Source organism: Dermacentor albipictus, unplaced genomic scaffold (genome assembly GCF_038994185.2).
Source record: "Dermacentor albipictus isolate Rhodes 1998 colony unplaced genomic scaffold, USDA_Dalb.pri_finalv2 scaffold_26, whole genome shotgun sequence".
Taxonomy (NCBI): Eukaryota; Metazoa; Arthropoda; class Arachnida; order Ixodida; family Ixodidae; genus Dermacentor; species Dermacentor albipictus.
In genome coordinates, this window is record NW_027225580.1 from 1,392,148 (window position 1) to 1,415,149 (window position 23,002).

The 23,002-nt window shown below is 43.7% G+C and overlaps 1 protein-coding gene across 1 annotated transcript; it reads right to left on the reverse strand.

Annotated features, from left to right (window-relative positions):
• Nucleotides 1-514: 514 nt before the first annotated feature.
• LOC139052514 (E3 SUMO-protein ligase ZBED1-like) lies at nucleotides 515-21,377 on the reverse strand. Its single transcript, XM_070529631.1, has 3 exons — nucleotides 21,199-21,377; nucleotides 19,061-20,290; nucleotides 515-584 (listed from the first exon to the last, which is right to left on the reverse strand). Exons 1-3 carry the CDS (start codon nucleotides 21,375-21,377, stop codon nucleotides 515-517), a joined length of 1,479 nt encoding a protein of 492 aa, XP_070385732.1.
• Nucleotides 21,378-23,002: the final 1,625 nt, after the last annotated feature.

Sequence of the window (23,002 nt, forward strand, 5' to 3'; positions counted from 1 at the left end):
GAATGTTTTGTGTTTCTTTTCTGTTATATATTCCAGTAACTTATCAATGTAACACCACCTAACCAGCGAACTTGTGAAACCAATAAGAGAGACAGCAACACAATAAAGCAATCACCAAATTAGTGCAGTCCAGAATGGGGGCCACAGTGACAGTCACTAACACAGAAGTGGTATCACCGTACGCACGACTGATACCTGCAGTATAAATGATTTCACTGCGACTGCCCATCCCATTTTTGTAGTGCGTCAAGCTAAATGGGCTCGCTAAGAGGGGCTGCCAGTCCTCATGAATGAAACATTTATTATGTATATGCTTGCGATATACAGCCATTTGAATGAAATGTAGCCTTGAATATACAATCGGTTAGATGTTGTGGTCCATCACTCACACTTTCTACTAGCTTCGTTCCCACGAAAAAAAAACATCTCGAAATGTACATTGTCATCATAGGCTGGAAGCAGGTGTCGCTTAAAATCAATGCCAAATACTTTTTTTAGAGTCTGTTGAAGAACATCACCAAAACAGGATGTAGTCGTTGAATACAATGAACATTTTCGCCGGTATTCCATTACAAAGACGGCAGCTGAAAAAGTACAGAAAAGTACCATTTTTATGGAGCCATTTGTTTAGCGCCAAGGTTTCACTATGGAGTTCATAAAAAGTAATTCCGCAGCAAGGGGATGTACAGGACGGTCATTTCTGTTTTATTGAAATTATCAAAAATGGCGTGTAGAAGATAACATAATTGTAGTGCTTGAGCTGGATTATTCAGAGACGTAGGCATTACTCACACCAACATTCGAAACACATATTCAAATAATTAACTAAACTCACTAGCTACCTTATGAATTAATTACTTTACGGGACTTGTTAAAATTTGCAAATTCTAATCGGTGAGTGTGCAAAGTGTTTTATCTTGGAATGGGTGCCGCCAGTTTGGAGAAATGCGCCGGAAAACTTGCCATAAAAAGGCAGTGTTGTTCCACTAACATTTTTTTTTAAGAAAACGCTCTTTGACGCATTGAAGCACAAAAGTACCATACCAAAAGGAACGCCCATGTATTTCGTTCCACACTTTGGGAAATATTATCTCGAAACTGGTGCCATCCTGGAAATTCAAGTGACTAGGTTTTGAACGCTGACAGGCTGCAATTCGTAAGTTGCAGTATATGCTGCAAAGCAACTGAAGTTAATTACTGGATTTTTGTTACCTAGCTGAATATGTTTTTCGATTTCTCGTGATTGTAATGTCCGCGTCTTCGAATAATCCACCTCAAGCATAAGAATTATGCTATGTCGTACAGGTGGAGATGAAAAGTTCCACAAACCTAAAACCTTATCACCCTTATTACGAACTAAAGCGAGTTCGCTTTAGTACATCGTGGCGTGGCCGCTCAATGGTTAGTTATTGTCAATATCTTTGTAAATTGTATTACGCGACACTCAGTACCGCTGCTCGCTACGAAACGGCGGTTTGTATATTGGCAGTATATGCATGAGCCCTCACCAGCACCAACTCAATGAAAAGATTTAAGAAATGAATAAATCAGCCAAAGCATTAAGAAGTGAAACCTCCTTGAACGACCGGGTTAAGAGAAGATCCGAAAAGAAATGAGGCCCAATCAGCGTAGGGCAAATAATATCTCGCTTCTCAGCCACTCTACTAATACTATAGCAGTAGAGATTACTAATGCTGGAGAGCATGATCATGAATTCAGCTTCTCTATTGGCTAACGCCCGCTCAACATTTCTGCACGGGCTTAGCTAGGATGAAGAGCTCGCACTACTGTACATAAATATTAGTACTACTTTTTTTAAAGCACATCTTTCTCTGAATTTGCATTCGACTTTTCCACAGCTACTGTTCGTTCTGTCTGGTACAACTCGTCGAATGGAGAGGTCAGAGGTGGGAACGAGCTTGTGTATACATAGTAGGAGAACGCAAGAGATGTAGTTCTGCGCCCATCGCAGTAGATTTGTTTCTATGCCATATCTAGATGTAGCAGGCTGGATCCTAACCACGGCATGCGCATTTCAATGGGAGTGAAATGCAAGAATCGTAGTGTACTTCGATTTAGGTACGCATTATGTAATCCCACATGGGCAAAATTGATTTAGAATCCCACACTAACCATCTGCCCCACAATTAGTGGGTTTGAAACAAATTACAGGATGTTGGGCTCCGCTCTGAACAGCCTGCTTTAAGTTTGTGCTTCTGTTGTTTTGGTGGTGTCCACGAAAGGCACCATGCCATGCAACTCGGAAACTCGGTCCTGTGTTATGTTTTCTGTGACAAGAGGTACAGCGGATATACGGGACCAGTACCGCCTTGCTCTAGGACGTCCAAGAAGGCCTATCTGTGTATGGATTCCCGAAAGTCTTCTAATTTAAAATGATGACGTTCGCACAGACCTGTGGTCGCGCATCTGAACAGACCAGAGGTTAAAAGCAGTGAAAGGTGCCACAGAAATGCTTACCAACGTTGCGATAGGAGGACCTATCTTTGTCAAAGGCGGCCTCACCATCCTCTGCATGTTAGTTTTAAAGGGTTAGTACAGCGACGTCATGTGCGGATGCTGTCGGTGGCGGCTGGTTGTAATGGGAGAGACTTCAAACAGAATGAGCGCTGTCACCTGATGCCTGTCAGCGTGGTTCCTAAGACGAGGGGACGAGAATGGGAGAGTGGGGAAGCAGGGCGAAAAGAAAAGAAAGAAAAGGAGAAAAAAATAGACACCAAGAGGGAAAAAAGAACAAGAAAAGGAACGAAGGGCGTGGGAGGATGTTGGGCAAGCGAAAGGTTAGGAAGCATTCAGGGGTGTCGTTGGCGGCATGTTTTTGTGACTTAGAAGAGCCGGTTAGGTCAGTGCGCGAGTAACAAAAAAGACGCAAAAGGACATCGCTAGAAAGGATTACTTTATTGGCGTAGCAACAATGCGTCGGGTAATTTCGAAGGAATTAGGATGACGACAAGGAGACTGGGGCGCAATGTATGGGGTGACTGGAAGGCAGGGGCATGGTCTTTCAAGGGACGTTAGTTCCACTATGTCAACCTAGGTGTCGTTACGACGGTATACAGAGATGGCGATAGCCTGTGTGGCTGAGGCACCGGAAATGGTATCATGGCGTCTGGTACTTTGGAATGTGTTGAGGAGGGTGTTTAAAAATATATAATAAGAACAGAAAATAAATGGGGGAACGAAACCGGAATACTAATTAGGAGCACGACATGAGTGACAGCTGGTGGGGACAGGTCTACATGGGAAAATGGGCCGTACAGTTGTTATAAACGTAAAAACATGAAAGAGCCTATTAAATTGAGTAGTAGGCAGGAAAAAATTGGAAATGGAGGAATTGGCGAGGTTCAAGGTTCAACTTAGATTCAAGAGGTTACTTTCGAATAATGTCATTACCTTCCAAAAAAAATTAAACAAAACACATGATCTGTCGCATTCCAATTGGGCCCTCAGACTTTCATTTTGTGGCTTCCTGGTTAGGTAGGATTGGTTTTGGTCTTGAATGGCGCGCACACACTACGGCGGATTGGCCAAGATTTGGATGCTATTAGGAAGATGTTGGTAGTACAAAAACTGCTAAAAGTGGCATGTGGAAATGGATCAAAAATATTGTTTGAAGAACTCAAGAAACATGTCTGGAAACAACTATAAATTCCTTCACAGCTAAGTAGACATCTCTGTGATGGTTACCGAGAGAGGAGGCTCCTAGAGAAAGGTTACTTAAAATGGAGAAATTTAAAGCATGTTGCGTGAAGGTTGGTTCTTAAATGTTTTTCCTTAATGTGGAAAAACGGTGGCAGAATAAGGAAAAATTATTGATAGTTTTATCTACTGCACAGAATGGACACAGAGAGGAGGGTGCCAACCAGCCCTGTTACGATAACAGTTTATTAACGGTGTTCGACAGCATAAACGCGTTTCCTAAGCACCATTTTTGTGCCAACGAATTAGGAGGCATCCCTATTCTAAAAAATTTGCTATCCCTGCATTAAAAATGACGAGAGCAATTCAATATCTCTTCTATCTAGAAGTAGTTAGGCAAAATGATGCCGAAAGTAATGATAGCGCAGGACCATTGAGAGACGCTGTGGCGAGACTGTCAGCCATCTGGTTCATGTATAATACACTATGACCGGGCAGCCAAAGTAATCTAAATTTATGACGCCAGGCACTGGAAAATGAAGTGTATGTAAAATGCTAGTACCACTACTTGTTGTGAACAATGTACATAAAGATTAAGAATCCGTTTGTATCACTGCCGTTCCTGTTCATGAATTTAGCTGATGTAAGGCAAATAATACGAATAGAACTCAGCCTGAAATTGGGATAAGTACTCCGGAATCCTAATTGACGGTGACCAGTCTAGAGCAGGAACGAAAATGCCAATTCCAGATTTTTCTCGATACTGCGAGGCGTCCGTTACGATGACTGTACTTATACGTGAACTCAATAAATGGTCTTGCAATAGCCCATCTAATATACTTTGAGAAAGAAATTTTGCATTATTAAGGTACATGTCATCATAAATAATTTGTAGACTCTCCGCCACATGACAAAAAGGTGGCAACTCCCAAATACGTACATTTAGGGGTTAATAACTAATGTTTCTACAAAGACCACCTGTGGTGTATACAGTTGGGGCCGGTGTACTCCGAAAAATAATGCAGGCTGGAAAATGAGTACGTTTTCCAATCTTCTAAAAGGGAATTCGTACATATTTAAGGACGTTTTCACGATCAGCAACTGTAATCCGCACAATATTGAGGGCAACCTGACTTCTTGATGTAAGACGCTATTAGCCACAAATTTCGGTAATCCGCTGCACAATCGCAGTGCTCCCCACTCAATCAGAACAAGGGGGCGTAATTTATACGCTGGCGCAGCAGAAAAGGGCCCACATCCAAATTGTAAAATGGGCCGCACGTACATTTAATAGCTAATTAGTATTCTCTACGTATCCTCGTAGGACTGTTGCATAGCTTGCGTAGCATGCCAACTGCTCTCACTCCTTTTTTAACTATGTGGTCAATATGGCCAAGCCAGCCGAGGAAGCCATCATAGACTACACCTAAGTACTTCACCGACTCTACTTAACGTATTGTCTCCAGATGGTTCGATAGCGATAAATAAACGCGATTGTTAAGGGGGAAAAACAATATCGGGCACTTTCACACGTTAAATAAAGGCGAATCTTGTTTCAGGAACTTTCTATGGCGTAGAGAAAGTTCTGTAGTCCATAACATAGGGAGTTAATATCGGCAGTGAATATCACTGCCTAATGCATAGAAAGCAATATCGTCTTCGTATACATAAGTTTGTACATCTGGATGCCGAGAAATGGAACTCATCCAAATGTTAAATCATAATGGACAAGTGACAGCCCCTTGAGGAACACCTCGAGATTGATTATGTATGCTTGAAGAAAATCCTCTCAGAGGGGAGTAGAATTTCCTTCCATTTAAAATTTCACATATCCAGTTTCCAAGGTATTTTGGAAACTCTAGACTTTGCAATACCTCCAATAATGTTACATATTCCACACCGTCGAAAGCATTGGAGATGTCTAGTGTCACAATAGCACCTATCTGTCTTTTGGGGCCGTGCTCATTTTATTCGACTTTCTAATTTCAAGTGAGCTAGTCATACTGAACATGATTGTCGGAATCCAATTTGGCAGGAATAAAGCAAGTTTTTGGTGTCTACAAGTTTAAGCATACGGGCACATAGCATTCTTTCAATTTATTTCAGCAAATTTTAAAAATTATGGCGTTTTACGTGCTGAAACCACTTTCTGACTATGAGGCACGCCGTAGTGGAGGTCTACGGAAATTTCGACCACCTGGGGTTCTTTAAGGTGCACCTAAATCTACGTAAATGGGTGTTTCCGCATTTCGCCCCCACCGGAATGCAGGTGCCGTGGCCGGGACTCAATCCCGCAACCTCGTGCTCAGCAACCTAACACCATAGCTACTGAGCAACCACGGTGGGTACCAAATTTTATAATAGCGCGATTGCGATAATTTTATATATAGTATATTCTTCCGCATGATTTCTAAGAACTTGAAATATTTAAAGATACGTTCATGCAGGCGGAATCCATGGAAATCTAATTGAGTGATATATAATAGCTAAAAGGTCATCAGCAGCTACCTCAAATAATATATTAATCATGGCAGAGGTTACCTCATCAGCGCCGGGAGCTGAATCTGGCAGTCGCTCGACGATTTCAGACAATTCTAACATGGTAATTTCAACAAAATCATCTGATGCCTTTCAGAAGCTGTAACAAAGTCACAAAACAGAAGAAATTTTAACTTCTAATCCCTTCACGATTTCTTCTAGTCACTGTTTAATTTCATTATTCCTTAAGACTATGTAGTTTGTATTAATGGGATGCGCAAGAACATTCCTTCTGCGGAGAAAACTGAACAAAACGCGTTTATTTTTATTGCTAGATAGGAAGTCAAAATGCTTGCAGTCGCATTCGTCTGTGGCTCTTGAATGTGTATGTTTAAAGGCCTCTCGAAGAAATTTATAATCGCTCCAATTTTTATGACTCTGGTGACGTAATATATTTTTCTAATCGGCTTTTATTTTAATTATTCACGAGCGCATTTTTCATTTCACCATGGGCTGCATCAATTTCTGTTATTTCGACGAATCTAAAATTTAGACTTTTCGCGAGCACCTTCGAAAGCAGCTCAGATCATCGCAGTTTTTTGCTCCCTGCACCTGTCACACAGTGATGAAAGAATATCTCGTAAGCATTTTCTAAAAATATTGTAACTAATGAAAGTTCGCACCTGATCGCTCATAAACATTACAGGACTTGCTATTTCAAAATTTGCTAGAAGCTGTTGACTGCTTCTTGCATACTCTACAGTCCACCAAGAAGATACGGAGACACTCGGGCCACAGAATGCAAGATCCAGTGTGCAGTAGAATCTACCCCGCATAAACGTAATAGCTCCTGAGTTTACACACGTTAACCCATTGTCCATAGTCCAGTTACAAAATCTTGTCGCGAAAATGTTTTTTTAATATCTATAATATATGGTGAGACCTGAAGAGACCTGACAGTAGGATGACCCATCCAAAAGAACTAAGAACCCTATCCTGTATGTGCGTATCTTGTAGGCCAAAATTAATATATGCATTTACTATAGTGAAGGGGCTACATCAAGGGAGATTCAGCCGTATTTCTAAGATTTCACGCTCAGGGCCACAAAGTTGAACTGAAATTTTTGCCTTATTGCAAATGTGAGACGAAATAGGTGTAGTTAATCAGCCACCTCTTATAGAACGGTCCAAACCAAATCGTCTGTAAAATTTTACCTGAAAATGTTTTTCAGAACCTTACCAATTTCTTGTAAATACCAATTTCAGTAAATTAATTAACTCAGGGTTAACATGAGTAGCTAGACAAGTTAAATCTGCTGAAGCAGAATATAAAGAACGACACTTCCAATGAAGCCCTTTCAGCGACCCTATGGTTAAGAAAATGCCGCAGCCGACACTGCCTTCTTTAGTATGGTTTCTTCTTGTACGGCACTGCGCTGACTAAGCTTTTGAGTGAGCACCGGCAGAACAATGATTGATGACATTGTTCTTTTATACGCTCGAGTGTTTTGTTCCACGTCTGTCATTTCCAAATATCTGTTAACCAGATTACCATTGGCAGGTAGAAGAGGAAGTCGAATGTTCAACACCGTCATTAGAAGAATGGCTTCCTGAACACCTATCACTAGTTTGTGGCTTCAATCAACTGTTTCAATCATTGTAGGGCTAAGACAGATGGCTTGCATCAATGAGATAAGTTATTAGATATGGCCTGTGATATACATTCCCCAAGGCTCATTTCCAGCCGTTCCAAAGCTTTTTTTTAAATGCTTTTCCCCAGCGGACTCTATAGTTGCTGTTAGTGATATGTCCGAGGTAAGAGTTTGCCTCCCATTCACACCCGCATAGCCAAGCGCCCTTTCCTTCGCGATGCTTACCGCCTCCTTCCTTGAGCAAGGTAGTCTGTCAGTTATTTATACCACCTGCAATTCCTGAGCCCTAATAGAACAGCTAGAATAATTGGCTGGGTGACTTCCACCATAGAGGCAGCATCGCTCATCTTGGGCACTACAATCACTTTGACCGTGCTCGTCCTCAAATTTGCAACAACGCTCACTAGACTTCCATCCTGCACTACTATGGCCATATCATCAGCAATCACGGCATTGTAGCGAACGAGATGCCAGAGATTCCACTCTGAACACAAAGGGCCACGCCTTTATTTCTGATGTGCAGGAAGTTCCTGCGAATGTTGCCGTCACCGATAATTCGGGGATCTTTTATTCTCCAACACTCAATTGTAGCGATAAACAGCAATTACCCCCGTGCCTGTCAATCTCTCTAATGTTTCTGATGGAGATAAATCAGCATCGACACCTCTGACTATTCCCTTAGTGCAAGCGAGGTGAGCAGGGATGGAGGCACTCACCGTGAATGACGCGAATGATGAACACTTAAGAGAAACCGATACACAGGTCTGACCTGCTGATCTGCACATGATACCTCCGTTTCCAAACTGTCTCACTGCTGTGGTGGTCTGGTACGCGGTGGTGGAAGAACGGGGAGATTTCTGGATAGCCTGGGGGTTGTTCATCCTTACAGAGCCTCCATTGGAAAGAACCAGTGCCACAGGGATGCCACTCATGCAACTGCGGGTAAGGAAATCCAGGGATAATTCGACTGTAGGAATAGGTGCTGTCCAAGGGGGACAAGAATAATAGGAAGATCAACCAATAAGCCTAGAAAAGCCTAATACCACCCAAAACCTTTCCAAGTAACAGGAGTCGCAGACATTTGTTGTTGTCCTGAATGGCCGTGGCACATACCCACAGTGAGGGATTGCCATGAATCGGGTGGTTAACTTAGGTGCGTAATAATAATAATAATAATAATAATAATAAGCAGAGATGTCCGAGGAGCGTTCGAAGCACGCTAATCATTACTTCGTCGTCTTCATCATCACTGCTGCTCCCTGAGCATTCACTGTTGCAATGCAAGTCATGCAGAATGTCGTCTTCATAAGACAAATAGATATCACTATAGAAGAGTAGCTCTTGTATTTCCTCGTCACTGAGGAATTTGCTTGCAACACAAAACTGAATGCTTTTTTTTTAACGTAACGACCTGAAGTACCCAGTTGCGTACAGTCGTAATTAGGTTGCGATATCTGTGAGACAAAGCGTAGCAACAACCATGAACATTTCATGCGAATTCTCTAATGTCTTGTGATCATTTATATTGACTGCTTAACAACACATATGTAGCATTTCAGGGATGAAGAAAAATTAAAACTCACCTGTTCGTCTGCGCGCGATTTCCCTGCGTGATGCCGCAATACTTTTGCTTACTTTGAGCGCGTACTTGGGACTACGTCGAGACGCCGTGGATATTTTGTTATCTGATGCTTCCGCTAGCAGAAGCTTCTGTTCTCTCTTAGTGGTGTTCACCTATAGCCGAGCAGCGTGCGTTTTTCCAATGTACCCTTATGGGTTCCGACGGACTTAAGATGGTATGGTGGTTATCTTTATATTTAGACGAAAATTTTTATTCAGTGCTGTACGTAATAATTTTAGGGCAACACTTCTAATGAGAATGTTGCAGAGCGCTATATGAAGAACCCTATTCATGAGCATTTAACTTCCAACCTATGACGTAACCACGTTTTAGGCATACTGATTATAATGCTCGTAAGTATGCTACGTCTGAAAGGAAGGGACTATGTGACTTAATGAGAAGCGAGAATTTCGCCTGGCGTGCTGCCGCTAAAAGTGGTTCCAGAGCAGCGACGCAGAAATTGGCTGCAGAATTTACGCCAGCGATGTGCTTTCCTCGTGGCCTTGCATGAGAGTGATAAGCAGACCCGACAGCAGACAAAGCTAAATACGCTCTTAGTTCGTACGTAGCTGTTTCGACAGCATTGCCGTCATAGTGCGTAACGCACATGGACCGCGCGTTCTTATTATTATTTTCAGGAGTTTATGAAGGACGCAGGAGAAAGTTATTACATAAAAAAGCTGAAGGGTAGAATCTTCTTAACTGGATATTTCCCATGGCACTCTACAACTTTCCTGCAACAAAAATGTTTATTGTCGATGTTGGTTAATGAATCTTGACTAACAATGCAAATAAGTACAATCAAGGAAAGTGTAACTTGCCCCGCGATCAGTAACAAACCATTGAAGGCTTCCTGCTATATACTTAAACCTTGGTCAATGTTAGCCAGGACACATTGTATATGTCGACAGCTCATCTTTGAGAGCGCCGCCTGCGTAACGTAATCATTCTTTTCTTCATTATCACCATGATAAGATTACGACTCTCTGGTCATCGTGATATTGCAAGCGCAGCGTCACTTGCACAACTTACGATTCCACTGCGATTCCGTCGCAGAAGCCGACACCACCGCCGCCGCCATGTAAAATTCCATAAATAATGGAATGGTTTCTTGAATGCAAGTCTCCTAAGGCTGTGCGGCCTGAGTGTGAACTGTATTTCTGGTTGCAATTATACTTCAACAGCACAAAACTTAGTGCGAGGCAACATACACACCAGACAAACGCCAATATATCGTGCTCATCCCCATACCTCCCGGTATATTGCTTCGTCCGGTCTAACTTTGGCGCTGGTAAATCTTATCCGTAATACTGCATTTCCTTGTTCATATTTGAAGGTTTAGCGGCATGGCTGATTGTTATAAAAATGACAACAGAACTCATGTCACGATAACTGTCGATGGTAATGCGAAAAGCAATCGACCAATGCGGCGGCAGGCGGTATTCCGCAAATCACGCTTTTTAACACATGTAGTGGTAATTCTGTGGCTCTCGTTCCGTCTGCTATATATCACAATGAGGTTATTAAATTCTTCTACATGTCTAGAATGGCCATTCCACCCCCTCACCCCAAGTTGAATAGTGCGCAAGCCATTTCGCTTAGACTTCTACAGACCAGCACATATCCGTGTCTGTCCGTTCTCCACAAGGCTTACCCCGACGTGTATCGCGACGACGCCTGCCCGTTCTGTGGGCAGACTTCTACTCTCGCGCACATGCTCTGGGAGTGCGGGTCGACATATCCCAAGTTCACCAAGGAGGAGTGGGACTCGCTTCTGCGGAGCCGCGCTCTAGAAATGCAAATGCTGGCTGTCCGGCATGCCCGCGACCGCGCTGGTGGGCTAGACCTGCCGGTCCCGACGTGGTAGTAGCCGGGTGCGCAACGAGTTCGCGTCCTCGCCGGACCTGCAATAAAGTTTCTTCACTCACTCACTCTCTCATATATCGCATGTGCCGCTGCCACCCCACTTTGCAACGCCCCTAGCATGGCAAGGTTTTCCATGAGCACGTAGGTATGACGACGACTGCATGAGATCGGTGCAGCGACGATGAAACGGCGAAGGAACGCTATCAATGTAACGACAGAGGTTTGTAACGACGACTGTATGACGACATCGAGATGTTGAGTCTTAAATTATAACGCTGGTAAAACGGGGAAACCATGGAGATGACGACATGAGGACAATGAGATGACGACTTTATGCCGACGATGACGTGGCGACCACGATATGATGACAAGTGTATCAGCAAGCAGGAATGACGACGAAGGCATCACAATGGCGCTATATTCACTACTGAATGAAGATAACTTGATTATGATAGTATGACGAACACGGAATGACGTCAGTGGGTGGACGAAGCTGCTATGACGATGACGTTATGAAACCAATCGGATGACCATGCTGAAGCGATGCGGATCGTTAAACAACAGCGTGACGACCATGGCTTGACGACGACGGTATGACAATGACGGCATGAGAACAGTTGGATGTCGATGTTGCATTGATGATGGTATAACAACGAATGAATGACGACGACTGCATGACGACAATTTTATGACAACGATACTCGACAATGGGCTGACGACAAGAGTATGCTGATAATGGTGTTACGATGACTGCATCAGGGAATCTGTATGACGACGACGGCATGTTGAGAGTCAGGTGAAAAAGCTGGAGTGAAGATGATGGCACGACTACGACGGCATTACGATGACAGTCTGAGAATAAATTCTTGTTAGTAACTGTGTGGCAATGACGGCACGACAAGGGCGGAGTAGCCGTGATTTATTGATGATAACATTATTAAAATATAACTACGAAGAAAAAATTAACGTCGATAAAATGACGAAGGTGGTATGAAGACAATTACATCGCGACAATGGGATAACGTAACTAAATTGACGACAGCGACAAAATTACAGCAAGACGATGACGGCAGGAAGAAGACTGTGCGATGACGATAATGTGATCACCCCGGCTTGACGAGAGTATGATTACAAAGCTGGAATGAAGATGGTTCAACGACATCGACGGAATCACTACCCCGAAGAAATACCTTCTGGCCCAATCTATTGACAACACGTAGCACTGGGTCGTAGTACAAGGTGGGACGACAAAATTATGACGAGATCACGAAGCAGGAATCGAGACAATTGAACGAGAACGACGGCATCACTATGGCGGGATGTCAGCATATCCATAACGACTGCATTGTGACTATAGTGTTACAACGACAGCATGGCCAATGTCGCAAGACAAACCTGGAATGGTGGTTGTGCGATGACCACAACAGCATCACGACGATGGGCCCACACCTATAGTGGCCAACGCTATTAACTAACTTGCACCACAGGGTCGGGAACAAGGCATGACGATGACGTCGCGAGGCGATTAAAATATTCTGAAGCTGGTATGACGACAATGGAGCGGCTACTCATCTAAACTAGCAGCGCATGCCGAGAGGCTTAAACACAGACAAATTTGGCCAATATGTCGGCGTAAGTAGATAGATAGATAGATAGATAGATAGATATAGATAGATAGATAGATAGATAGATAGATAGATAGATAGATAGATAGATAGATAGATAGATAGATAGATAGATAGATAGATAGATAGATAGATAGATAGATATCGGCTTAAGTGGCTGAAAATGCTATTTGCCCTCAAGTGTGCGTTAGTGAGGCGGAAGCTTTACATGGCTGATGAGTCGAAAAATCTGTTGTCTTGCGTTATGGCAGCAAAATTCAAGCTCCCAGTTGGATTCTGATTAACATCTTGATGGTCGAGAGTCGAACCCACGGGTTTTGGTATTAATTAAGGTGAAGCTAACCAACAGGCATTAGTGGTAACTAGGACGAGGGCAATTAAAACACTGTTAATTACGATACAGGTAATTAAGGCATAAGAACATGCTACATCTGGTGGGAAGCGAACCCTCGACAAAAGGCGGGGTCGAACCCACAACGCATTCGAATGAAAATGTCAAGCAATGTTATGAATACCTCGTGTGCGCGCAGGATTTTGCCTTGGTCTTTTTTGCTAGAAGGGAAACTTGAGCGAGTTGTTGGTGATTCATGGTTCGGAAATTAACAGCGCAAAACAGACAAGGACAAAGGAAAAGAAGAACACGACACTGGCACCAAGAAGAACACGAGCATGAACATGAGCATGAACACGAAGACGACGAGGGTAGCGATGTAGGCTTGTTGGTCGGTCATCATTGAAAAGCATTTATATAGCGCAACAAAACAAGGACACAAGAAATGGAGACGAAGACAAGCGCCACAAGGTAGTGTGTACCGCTTGTCTTTGTCTCCATTTCTTCGTGTGTTTTTGTTTTGTTGTGCTATACAGATACCTTTCAACGAACACGACACAGCGCCAGTGCCGTGTTCATCTAGTCCGTCGTCTTTCTCTGTTTTGCGCTGTTAATTCCCGGAACATGAATCATGCTCATTAGCGTGTACTAAAGTAACTGTATACTTTCAGTCATTCATCATGGAGACGGCAATATCATTACTTTCCCGTGTAGTTCGCAAACTTTGAGGAGCTACACAATTTGCGCAATACCGAAAGAAAAGCCATAGAAAGCAGAAACCTTTGTGAGCCGGTAGCAACATTAAAGTAAAATGTCAAATAACTGCCCTGGAAAGTATATGTGAAGGCCACCATTTTTCGCGCTAAACGATGTCATAAAGCGCCAGACATGTGGTCGTTAAGGCGATGCGTCTTACTGATCATGAACGTGAATGCAAAGCACAAGAACTGACCAATCGTTCCCACTGTAACACAAGTCATTCTTGCCGAATCAGCCATCATTTCGCGTATTGTAGTTCACATTACCCGCCGTGGTTGCTCAGTGGCCATGGTGTTAGGCTGCTGAGCACGAGGTAGCGGGATCGAATCCTGGCCACGGCGGTCGCATATCGATGTGGGCGAAATGCGGAAACACCCGTGTACTTAGATTTAGGTGCACGTTAAAGAACCCCAGGTGGTCGAAGTTTCCGGAGTCCACCACTACGACGTGCCTCATAATCAGAAAGTGGTTTTGGCACGTAACAACCCCATAACTTATTAAATTCTTGAACGTGAATGCAAAGCACAATAACTGACCAATCGTTCCCGCTGTAACACAAGTCATACTTGCCGAATCAGCCATCATTTCATGCATTGTAGTTCAAATTCACGAATTATTTCTGTGTGGGAGCCTCTCAGCACTGCACTTATTTCTAATATATTCACCCCATTTCCTTAGCTGTCAAATTAAGCTTTTGGCTAATTTTGTTTACAGAAGTAAGCTCTTAGACGTCTAAATAAGAAAAAAAGACGAAAACGTGTTTCTAGATTAAAATTAGACTAGCAGCCGTCAATATGCGGCTGGTACGTAAAGCATAAGTAGAGGGCATCCAAGCCAACGTTATTGTCGCTATTCTTTTTCGGGAGCATGAGCGTCACGCAACAGCAACACACTCTAACAGTTTACACTAGTGCTTGCAAATATACGTCAAACCGGATATCCGGTTTAACCGGAGGCAAGTGAATCCGGTCTCGAAAACCGGTTATCCGGTTATCCGGATTTTAAGAAACGGATATTGAAAATATCCGGTTTAAAGAACCGGTTAGCCGGATATTCGGATATTCGAATGTACTAGATTTTCCCGCTCAAATTAATCCAAGCGTCAACTATTCCCGTCCAAGCGCCAGTGAAATTAATTCAGCTGCCATACGTTTAATCTCGGAACCAAATAATTTAATCGGGAGATGCATTTGCGGAGGTGTTCTAGGACGTTCAAAATAATAACGAAATGTTATAAATATAATGTTATAATGTTAATGTGATAATGTTAGAATTATATTTATAATGCGCTGGCCAAACATAACTGAAAAGCTTTCTTGCGGAGCATTTTCATGGGACTGCAGAAATGCCTTTCCCGCGTGAAATATCATATAAACATTGCACTGATATGGACATTGCTTCTGTTAACAGGGTCATGCAGAACGTAGCTATAGATGGATTTGCTGACATGCATTGAAACAAAGGGGCATCCAGCAACAAACTGGTGATTCGTAAGCTGATAAAAACAGGCTGAAAAGAGCGTCACGCGACCACTCATCTTTTTGTTTTGTTTTTTACAAGGCCCGTTAACGTGGATATCAAATTGAACGAGCTTCGAACAAGCTCTGCGATTATAGCCACGTAACTCATTGAGATTACGTGGAAGAGGGTGTTACGGGATCTGACGTAACGTTCGCCAACATATTGCTGATTGTCAAATATATTGACATGGATATCAAACGATCGGGCTTCGAAGGATCTCTGTGATAGTACCCGCGAAGGGTACGCTACACCACGTGGCGAAGGATGTCACGTGGCCTTGCGTAACTTTCGCAAGCCCACATGTGATTTACAAGCACAGTGAGATGAGTGTGAAACGAATTGGAACCGCAATAGTAATTCGATGGTCGGCATGCAGCCAACGTCTAATCAGGTGGGAGACGCTGTCCCGTGACCTCACGTATATTCGCTGGCCCTTGCGTGATTCTCAACCACACTGATGCGGATATAAAACGATCGGGCTTCGAACAAGGTTAGCGATGGCACGCTCCTCGCATACGTAATACCACTTGAAAAAGAGTCACCTGACATCACGTGACTTTAGCCAGACTATGGGCAATTGCCAACCACGCTGACATGGATATCAAATGAATGGGAATCGCGAAAGCTATGCGGCGATACCTACGTAGCGAAATTCAAATCACGTGGTAAAGGGTGGCACGTGACCTCACATACCTTTCGCAAGCCCGTGCATGGTCCCCAACCATACTGACATGGATATTAAACGATCGGTCTTTGAACAAGTTCCATGATGGTACGCATTTCGCGTACCTCAGACCATGTGGAAAAGAGTCACGTGACATCACGTAACTTTAGCCAGACCATAAGTAATTACCAACCACGCCGACATGGATATCGAACTAACGGGGAAATCAAAAGCTATGCGATGGTGTACACGTAGCTAACGTCAAATCACGTGGTAAAAGGTGTCACGTGACATCACGTATCTTTCGCTAGCCCATGCATGATTCCCAACCAAAATGACAAGGATATCAAACGATCGGGCTTTGAACAAGTCCTGCGATGGTACGCACTTCACTGACTTCAGACCACGTGGAAAAGAGTCAGGTGACATCACGTAACTTTTGCCAGATCATGGGTAATTGCCAACCATGCCGACATGGATATCGAACGAACGGGGACATCAAAAGCTATGCGATGGTGCACACGTAGCTAAAGTCAAATCACGTGGTAAAGGGTGTCACGTGGCATCACGTATGTTTCGATAGCCCATGGATGATTCCCAACCATACTGACATGGATATCTAACGATCGGTCTTTGAACAAAGTCTGCGATGGTACGTATTTTGCGCACTTCAGACCACGTGGACGAGAGTCACGTGACGTCACGTAAGTTTAGCCAGTTTATTAGTAATTGCCAACCATGCCGACATGGATATCAAATGAGCGGGATTCGCAAACGCTATGCGACGGTACCTATTGCTTGCAATTTTCCGTTAAACCGGCTGTCCGGTTTGACGGATATCGGGAAGTGAATCCGGTTATCCGGATTTCAAGACACCGATAATCAGGTTTGATTAATTGACTAGCCGGATATTATAATATTCGGACATGAATATTTGGAGTCGCTAATAGGTTTTCATTCAAATTCTCAGTTCTATTGCTTGTATCTTCGGGCCACATGCACAGCTGATTCTTTCAGCTTCTATAAGATTGCGTTGTTTATCAGACGGCTCAAAAATGGGCCCGTGGCTTTCCTTGCGCTTCCTTTTGTGCATTATGTTTCCCTTGGTATTGAAAAAAAGACAACTGCATAACTTTTCTATAACTTTTTATTGCGCGAACTAACCTAAATACGAACCAAGGACACAATGAAGGAACACAAGGAACCAAAGCGGTATGGCCTCTTCTTGTGCGTCTTCAAGAGCTGCCCGAGCGGCATTATCGGCGTCTTCGTTTCCAGTGACGCCGCAGTGACTTGGCAGCCACTGAAACATCACGTGGTGTCATTACCGTCGTTGCTAGGGCCATTACAGTTCAGTGCAAACAAAAAGGGGTGTGAAATTTCCCTGTACGGCACAGGGGAAACCTGTAGTCAAGGACGCTTCCTTTACTGCTGCAAAAATCGCATTTGTGGGATGTGTGAACGGAGCTCTCTTCGCAATCGTCCGCCCTATAAAGTTCAACTCTGGCGAAACTAAATCCTATTACAGCCGCGGCCTACACTCAGATAAACGCTTTGATTGCTTAATGTATGGCGCGCCACCTATAAATAAAAATAAAATAACGCAGATAAAATTGAGCCACCGGCTGGCCGCATCGAAAGCTCACTGGAAATAACTGTGCGAATGTTGTGCAGTAACCAATATTCTTTTTTATCGAACTAGCTACATCCTTCAATTGCTATATCTTTCCCCAAAGTACAAACAAACATGATGACGCGACCTTGTGGCAAACGGCCGCTAGTTCATTGGTCTCCCTCGCGCCACGACATTCCACTCTTCCTACATGAGACGTAACCCACACGTAACAGCCACAACGAAGACGTTCCAAAGCGAACCAGTAAGAAATACGGCCTCGAAATGTCAAAATAAACAAAAAGGAGACATGTAAATTTGGGAAACGGACCCTCAGGCACAAGATGACTTGGGAGTGCGCTTATTACGCAAAGAAAATTTGCATTTAACTGTGCCTATTTTCTGCAGGATATGCCTACTCAGTACTGTTTTTACCTTGCTATATACGCGGATATTTTTTTCCCGAAATTGACTCAACGAATTACAACGTCAGACATCAGGAAGGAATGATGACTGCTTCTCTTTCTTCACAAAAATTTGGTTGCGAACGAAATTGCTTGAGGTGTAGAAAATTCTCTTTGGAGCATCAAAGAAACATAGGATGTGCATTTGAATACCTCCTTCAAGAATAATGTGAAGCATGAATGTTACGTTCACTCGAAAAGGTCGTGGAGTGCACAGAAAACTTAGCTAGAAGAAAGATGCAGGGCGCCTGGTTCGGTTATATGACTTCGTTCTTTCCACAAACAAATATTTAAAGGGTGAAATGTACTGGCAAACATAAGACATCGTGGGTAATATAGAAGATTTATTTATTCGACTTCTGTCATTTTTAAATATCCATGTACGCCCTATTTTGGTACAAGAACACAAGGGAGCTCACATTTTCCGGTAGAAGGCAGCTTCTTTTGGCAGTGATTATATTTCCGGCAGTCGAAAATACGCGCTCTGAACTTGCGGATGAGGCTGGGATGCACATATATTTTTTTGCAAGTTCCGCCACTAGGGGAAATTTGGGTTCATTGTCCTTCCACCATTTAAGTGCGTCCATGTTGTGCCCCAGCTGGGGCTCGGAGAGGTATGCGTCAAATTGAGCGGACGGGTCACTGACGCGCGGCTGTTCATTAAACAGTATGTCGAGTGCAGTTGCTTCGGTCTGGGTAGTACCCATCCCGCTTTCATCAGCCGAAGGCGACAAGAGATTTAACATTTCTCTAACATTGCTACGGATTGCCTCTCTCGTATCTGGCTCCTCATAGTGAAGGCATTTGTACCTTGGATCGGGAAAAGAAGCTCTCTGGCGTGCAGACACCGACCTCTGCTGGGCGTCCCAGTCCAAGGAAAATCGCCGAGATATCTCCATCCGAACTACTTCTTTGAAATTCTCGACTTTCAAGTCACCCGTGCTCTGAAGCTCTAGTTTCTTCAGTACTGCTTTCGCCACTGGCCGAACCATGGAGACAGGGGACACCGTGTCGCTGCAGAGAATGGTGGTTGCAAGATGAAGAGGCTCAAGGACCTCACAAAGTTCACTGATTACATTCCATTCTTGCTGACTGATCTCTAGGTTCTGCGCTTTTTTTGCTGTGACAATTGTTCGGTCAGCAAGAACACTTTGTACAGCAGACCGATGCTTGATAAGCTTTGTAAGCATCTGGTAAGTCGAGTTCCATCTTGTCGGACAGCTTTGCATGAGGCGTTCTGTGGGTAAGCCGAGTAGCTGCTGCCGCCTACTCAACTCATCGCTGGCGACGGTCGAATGCCTAAAGTGAGCAACCAATCTTCCGCTCTTCTGGCAGAGGTCATTGATCTCCGTGTTGGCCAGAGCTTTTTTGATGCTCAGGTGGAGACTGTGCGCTGAACAGGTAACGTCATTTGGCTCTAATATACCTTGCAGCGCATTCACAGCATTAATGCCATTAGATGCATTATCAGTGACAACAGCCGTTACCTTGCCGTCCAAATTCCATGCCGAAATTACTTCTTGCATTCGCTGCGTGATGTTTTCTCCTGTGTGGCGTTCTTGCATCTCCTCCGTTGCTAAAGTGAATGCTTGCGACTTCCACTCGCTGTTCAGAGTGTGCGCAGTCACTGTAATATATGAATCCTGCGCCCTCGACGTCCAACAGTCTGTGGTGAGGGCAACAGTTGTGGCTTCGTCGATTTGAGACATTATCTTGTCTCTCAACTGATTATGCAGAAGTTTTATTCGATTTTTCAGCTTAGCAACTGAAGGTGGCCTATAACTTCGCTCCACTACTCCCATAAAATGCCTAAATCCGGCACTGGCTGTGAATGCCAAAGGCAACTGGTTAACAGCGACCATTTTTGCTAGCGCCTGGTCAATCTCCTCCTGTCTTGCAGTGCACATCTTCCGTCGTTTTCGAGGCTTAGGCGCCGCAGACGGCCCAGGATCAGTAGCAGAACTGATAGTTTCATTACCATCAGCCGGATCATCACCAGAAACTTCATCAATATCGCTGACACCCAAAGTTGGTGGCAGCCTGAAAAAAGTAAATATAAATCGGTGAAATCCTCCCCACGCCACTGATTAGGACAGTAATATAATTAAGAGTCCAAAGAATTTTATTGAGTAATTTTTCACTAAATAACAGGTCTACTAAGTATAACTCAAATTAAAGTTTGGTAATCATGTGTAAGTATCAAAAGGAGGCAATTTGGGGGCATTTGGGGGAATACTTGAGGCGAAATTTAATTTTTATAGTTTAACTGTGCGTCCTGATACTAATAGCAAGCGCGAAAAAATATATTTCTCATGGAAGCTATAGAATCTTTTTCGCCAACAAAGCTATCAGTTAGAGCAGGTATCTGAAGCATTCCTCATTCAGAAACAAATTCATGGCAAGAAAATTGCTCTGAAGTACGTCCTCCTAAAGATATATCATCCAGAGAACAACGTCGATCAGAAATATTTTCTTGCTATTAATTTGCTTGAGAGTGACGAATGCTTTAGATAAAAAAAAAGCACAGTGATCACGTTTGGTACAAAAACTCGAGTACCTAAACTTTGCATTCTATGAAGGGGTAATGGTGACGTTCGTGTCGAATAATGCCCATGATATGTTCAAGAGAGTCAGGCGCGCAAAACATAATTTCTGGTATATCTGATGAGCTGGGTAGACTCAGTCTTCGCAAGTACGACAAACTTCTTTAATAATAATTTTGATGGCCATGGAATAAATTACGTGAATGCGTAAGAGAACATTTATATTTCTCCAAGGCCTGCTGCGAAAAGCAAGTAATCCATCGAAACGACCCATTTCAACAGGCATTCGAATAGAACGTTCTACTTACGAGTTGCGGTTTGCTGGCTTCTTTAGAAGTCCATGTTCATTCCGAAGGTGCATAGCGAGAGATGAGGTTGACATATTAACGCGAAACTGCTCATTACAAACGCCACACTTTGCCGTGGTGCCGTCCGAAGATCTTTCGGCATGTTGCCATACCCAACTCCGCAACCTGCCCATCACTAGTGATGAAGCGATCCAGCACACCACTATGGTGGCTAGAAGAGTAGGTGTGAGTGTCCGAACCGGTCCGTCTGGAGCATAGTTCGCCACTTCTCCGCATCATGAAGCAAAAGTGGCGCTTCGCTCAGTGCAACGGTTCTCAATGGCGCATGTCGTCTGGTACTTCTGGCAGACGGCGCGCAATAAATGAAGCACGCAGAGTGAAAAACTCCTCTGTAGCCTTCAGTTTGTTCAAATGAGGAGATACGGGTCTCTGTTATTGCGTGTTTGCAAGTTGCTGAAATATGTTGAAGCTTCTACGACCAAAAGGCGAGCGGCATTGCTAGCGGAAGCTCATATCCGATGGCGAATAAGCGGAGCCCGCACCAAAGAGTGGCGGTATTTCTGCTTCAGAAAAGATCAACATACAAATGTATTTCTTCACTCTGAACTATAAATCATGGGGGCCGAACGCAGCAGAGAACACTGCTTGCGGGTGAAGGACACTTTTAGGAACAGTTCTTCAAGCGCCATTTTACCCATGTTGTCGATTACGATAAGTTTATCAAAGATGCAATAATATGATGCTTCCGCTACATATCTATAATGTGATGCCCTAGTATTTACGGGCGAACATCATTTGAGACTGTGATTACATCACGTAATTATGATCACAAACCGTCGGAGAGATCAGAGCACCAAGCTGCGAATGAACCCTTTGCAGATTGCGACGTCAATATTTCTGTGCCGGTGCTTGTGGGGCTGCTCGCCGCGTACATATTGCATCATGCTCGGTCACTGGATCTGGTAGTTGAAGGTTCCACGGCTGCTACATTTTCTATTTTAACGAAATGGTTGTTTTACATCACGCTCAATAATTATAGCTCGATCGGAAGCATGTGAATTTCTGTGCAAGGAACTGAAGGCTGCACCCCATAACTCAGGAGGAAAGGTAAGTTCGCTTGTTCCTGAAATATTGCGAGCTATGGCGTAAACAAATATAAGGATATATTACTGCACTTAAAAAAAGGGGGACGACAGCAAGGCTTAATAACAACGGGAGTTGTAAATTCAGAACCAAGTGGAACATCCTTGCTCCAACCGCAGTTCTTACCCGCCATCATGGTTCAGTGGTTAAGGCTGTGTTGCTGGCGATGAGGTAGTGGATTCATTTATCTACCATAGCGGTCCCGTCTTGAACGGTTCGGAATACAAAACACTCGTGTACTTAGGTTGACGCCGATGCTAACTACAATCAGGGTACTCCGCAATGCCCCGCGACGGTGTCTCTCATAGCTATCTCATGTGATTCTGGACGTTGAACCTTATTTATTTGATATAACGAAAGTTCGCTGTAGGACATCAACGAAAAACATCTCAGTAGTTCACAGTCTAAAACTCAAAAATAACTCCGTACTCGCTCAAAGCCTCTAAAGCTGTAAGGTTTTTGCATAGAAGCTGGAGAAAAAGTTTCAGCTCGTCGTGTTTTCTGAAAATATCACAAGTACCCATTTCCACGTACCCATATGTTGTCCCTGTCTTGTGTGCGCTGTTACAACCCATAGCATGAATCCCAACCAACTGGCCCAACTTGCCGTTCTGCTATCCATAAAGCTTTGCTTGCGCTTGACATAATGGTATTTTAAGAATATCAGCGATATCTTCAAACAGGCATTTGAATTTCCTGCGTACAGACGCTCTTCCCTACGTACGGACGACGGCGCGTGCAGGAGAGCCATTCCACTG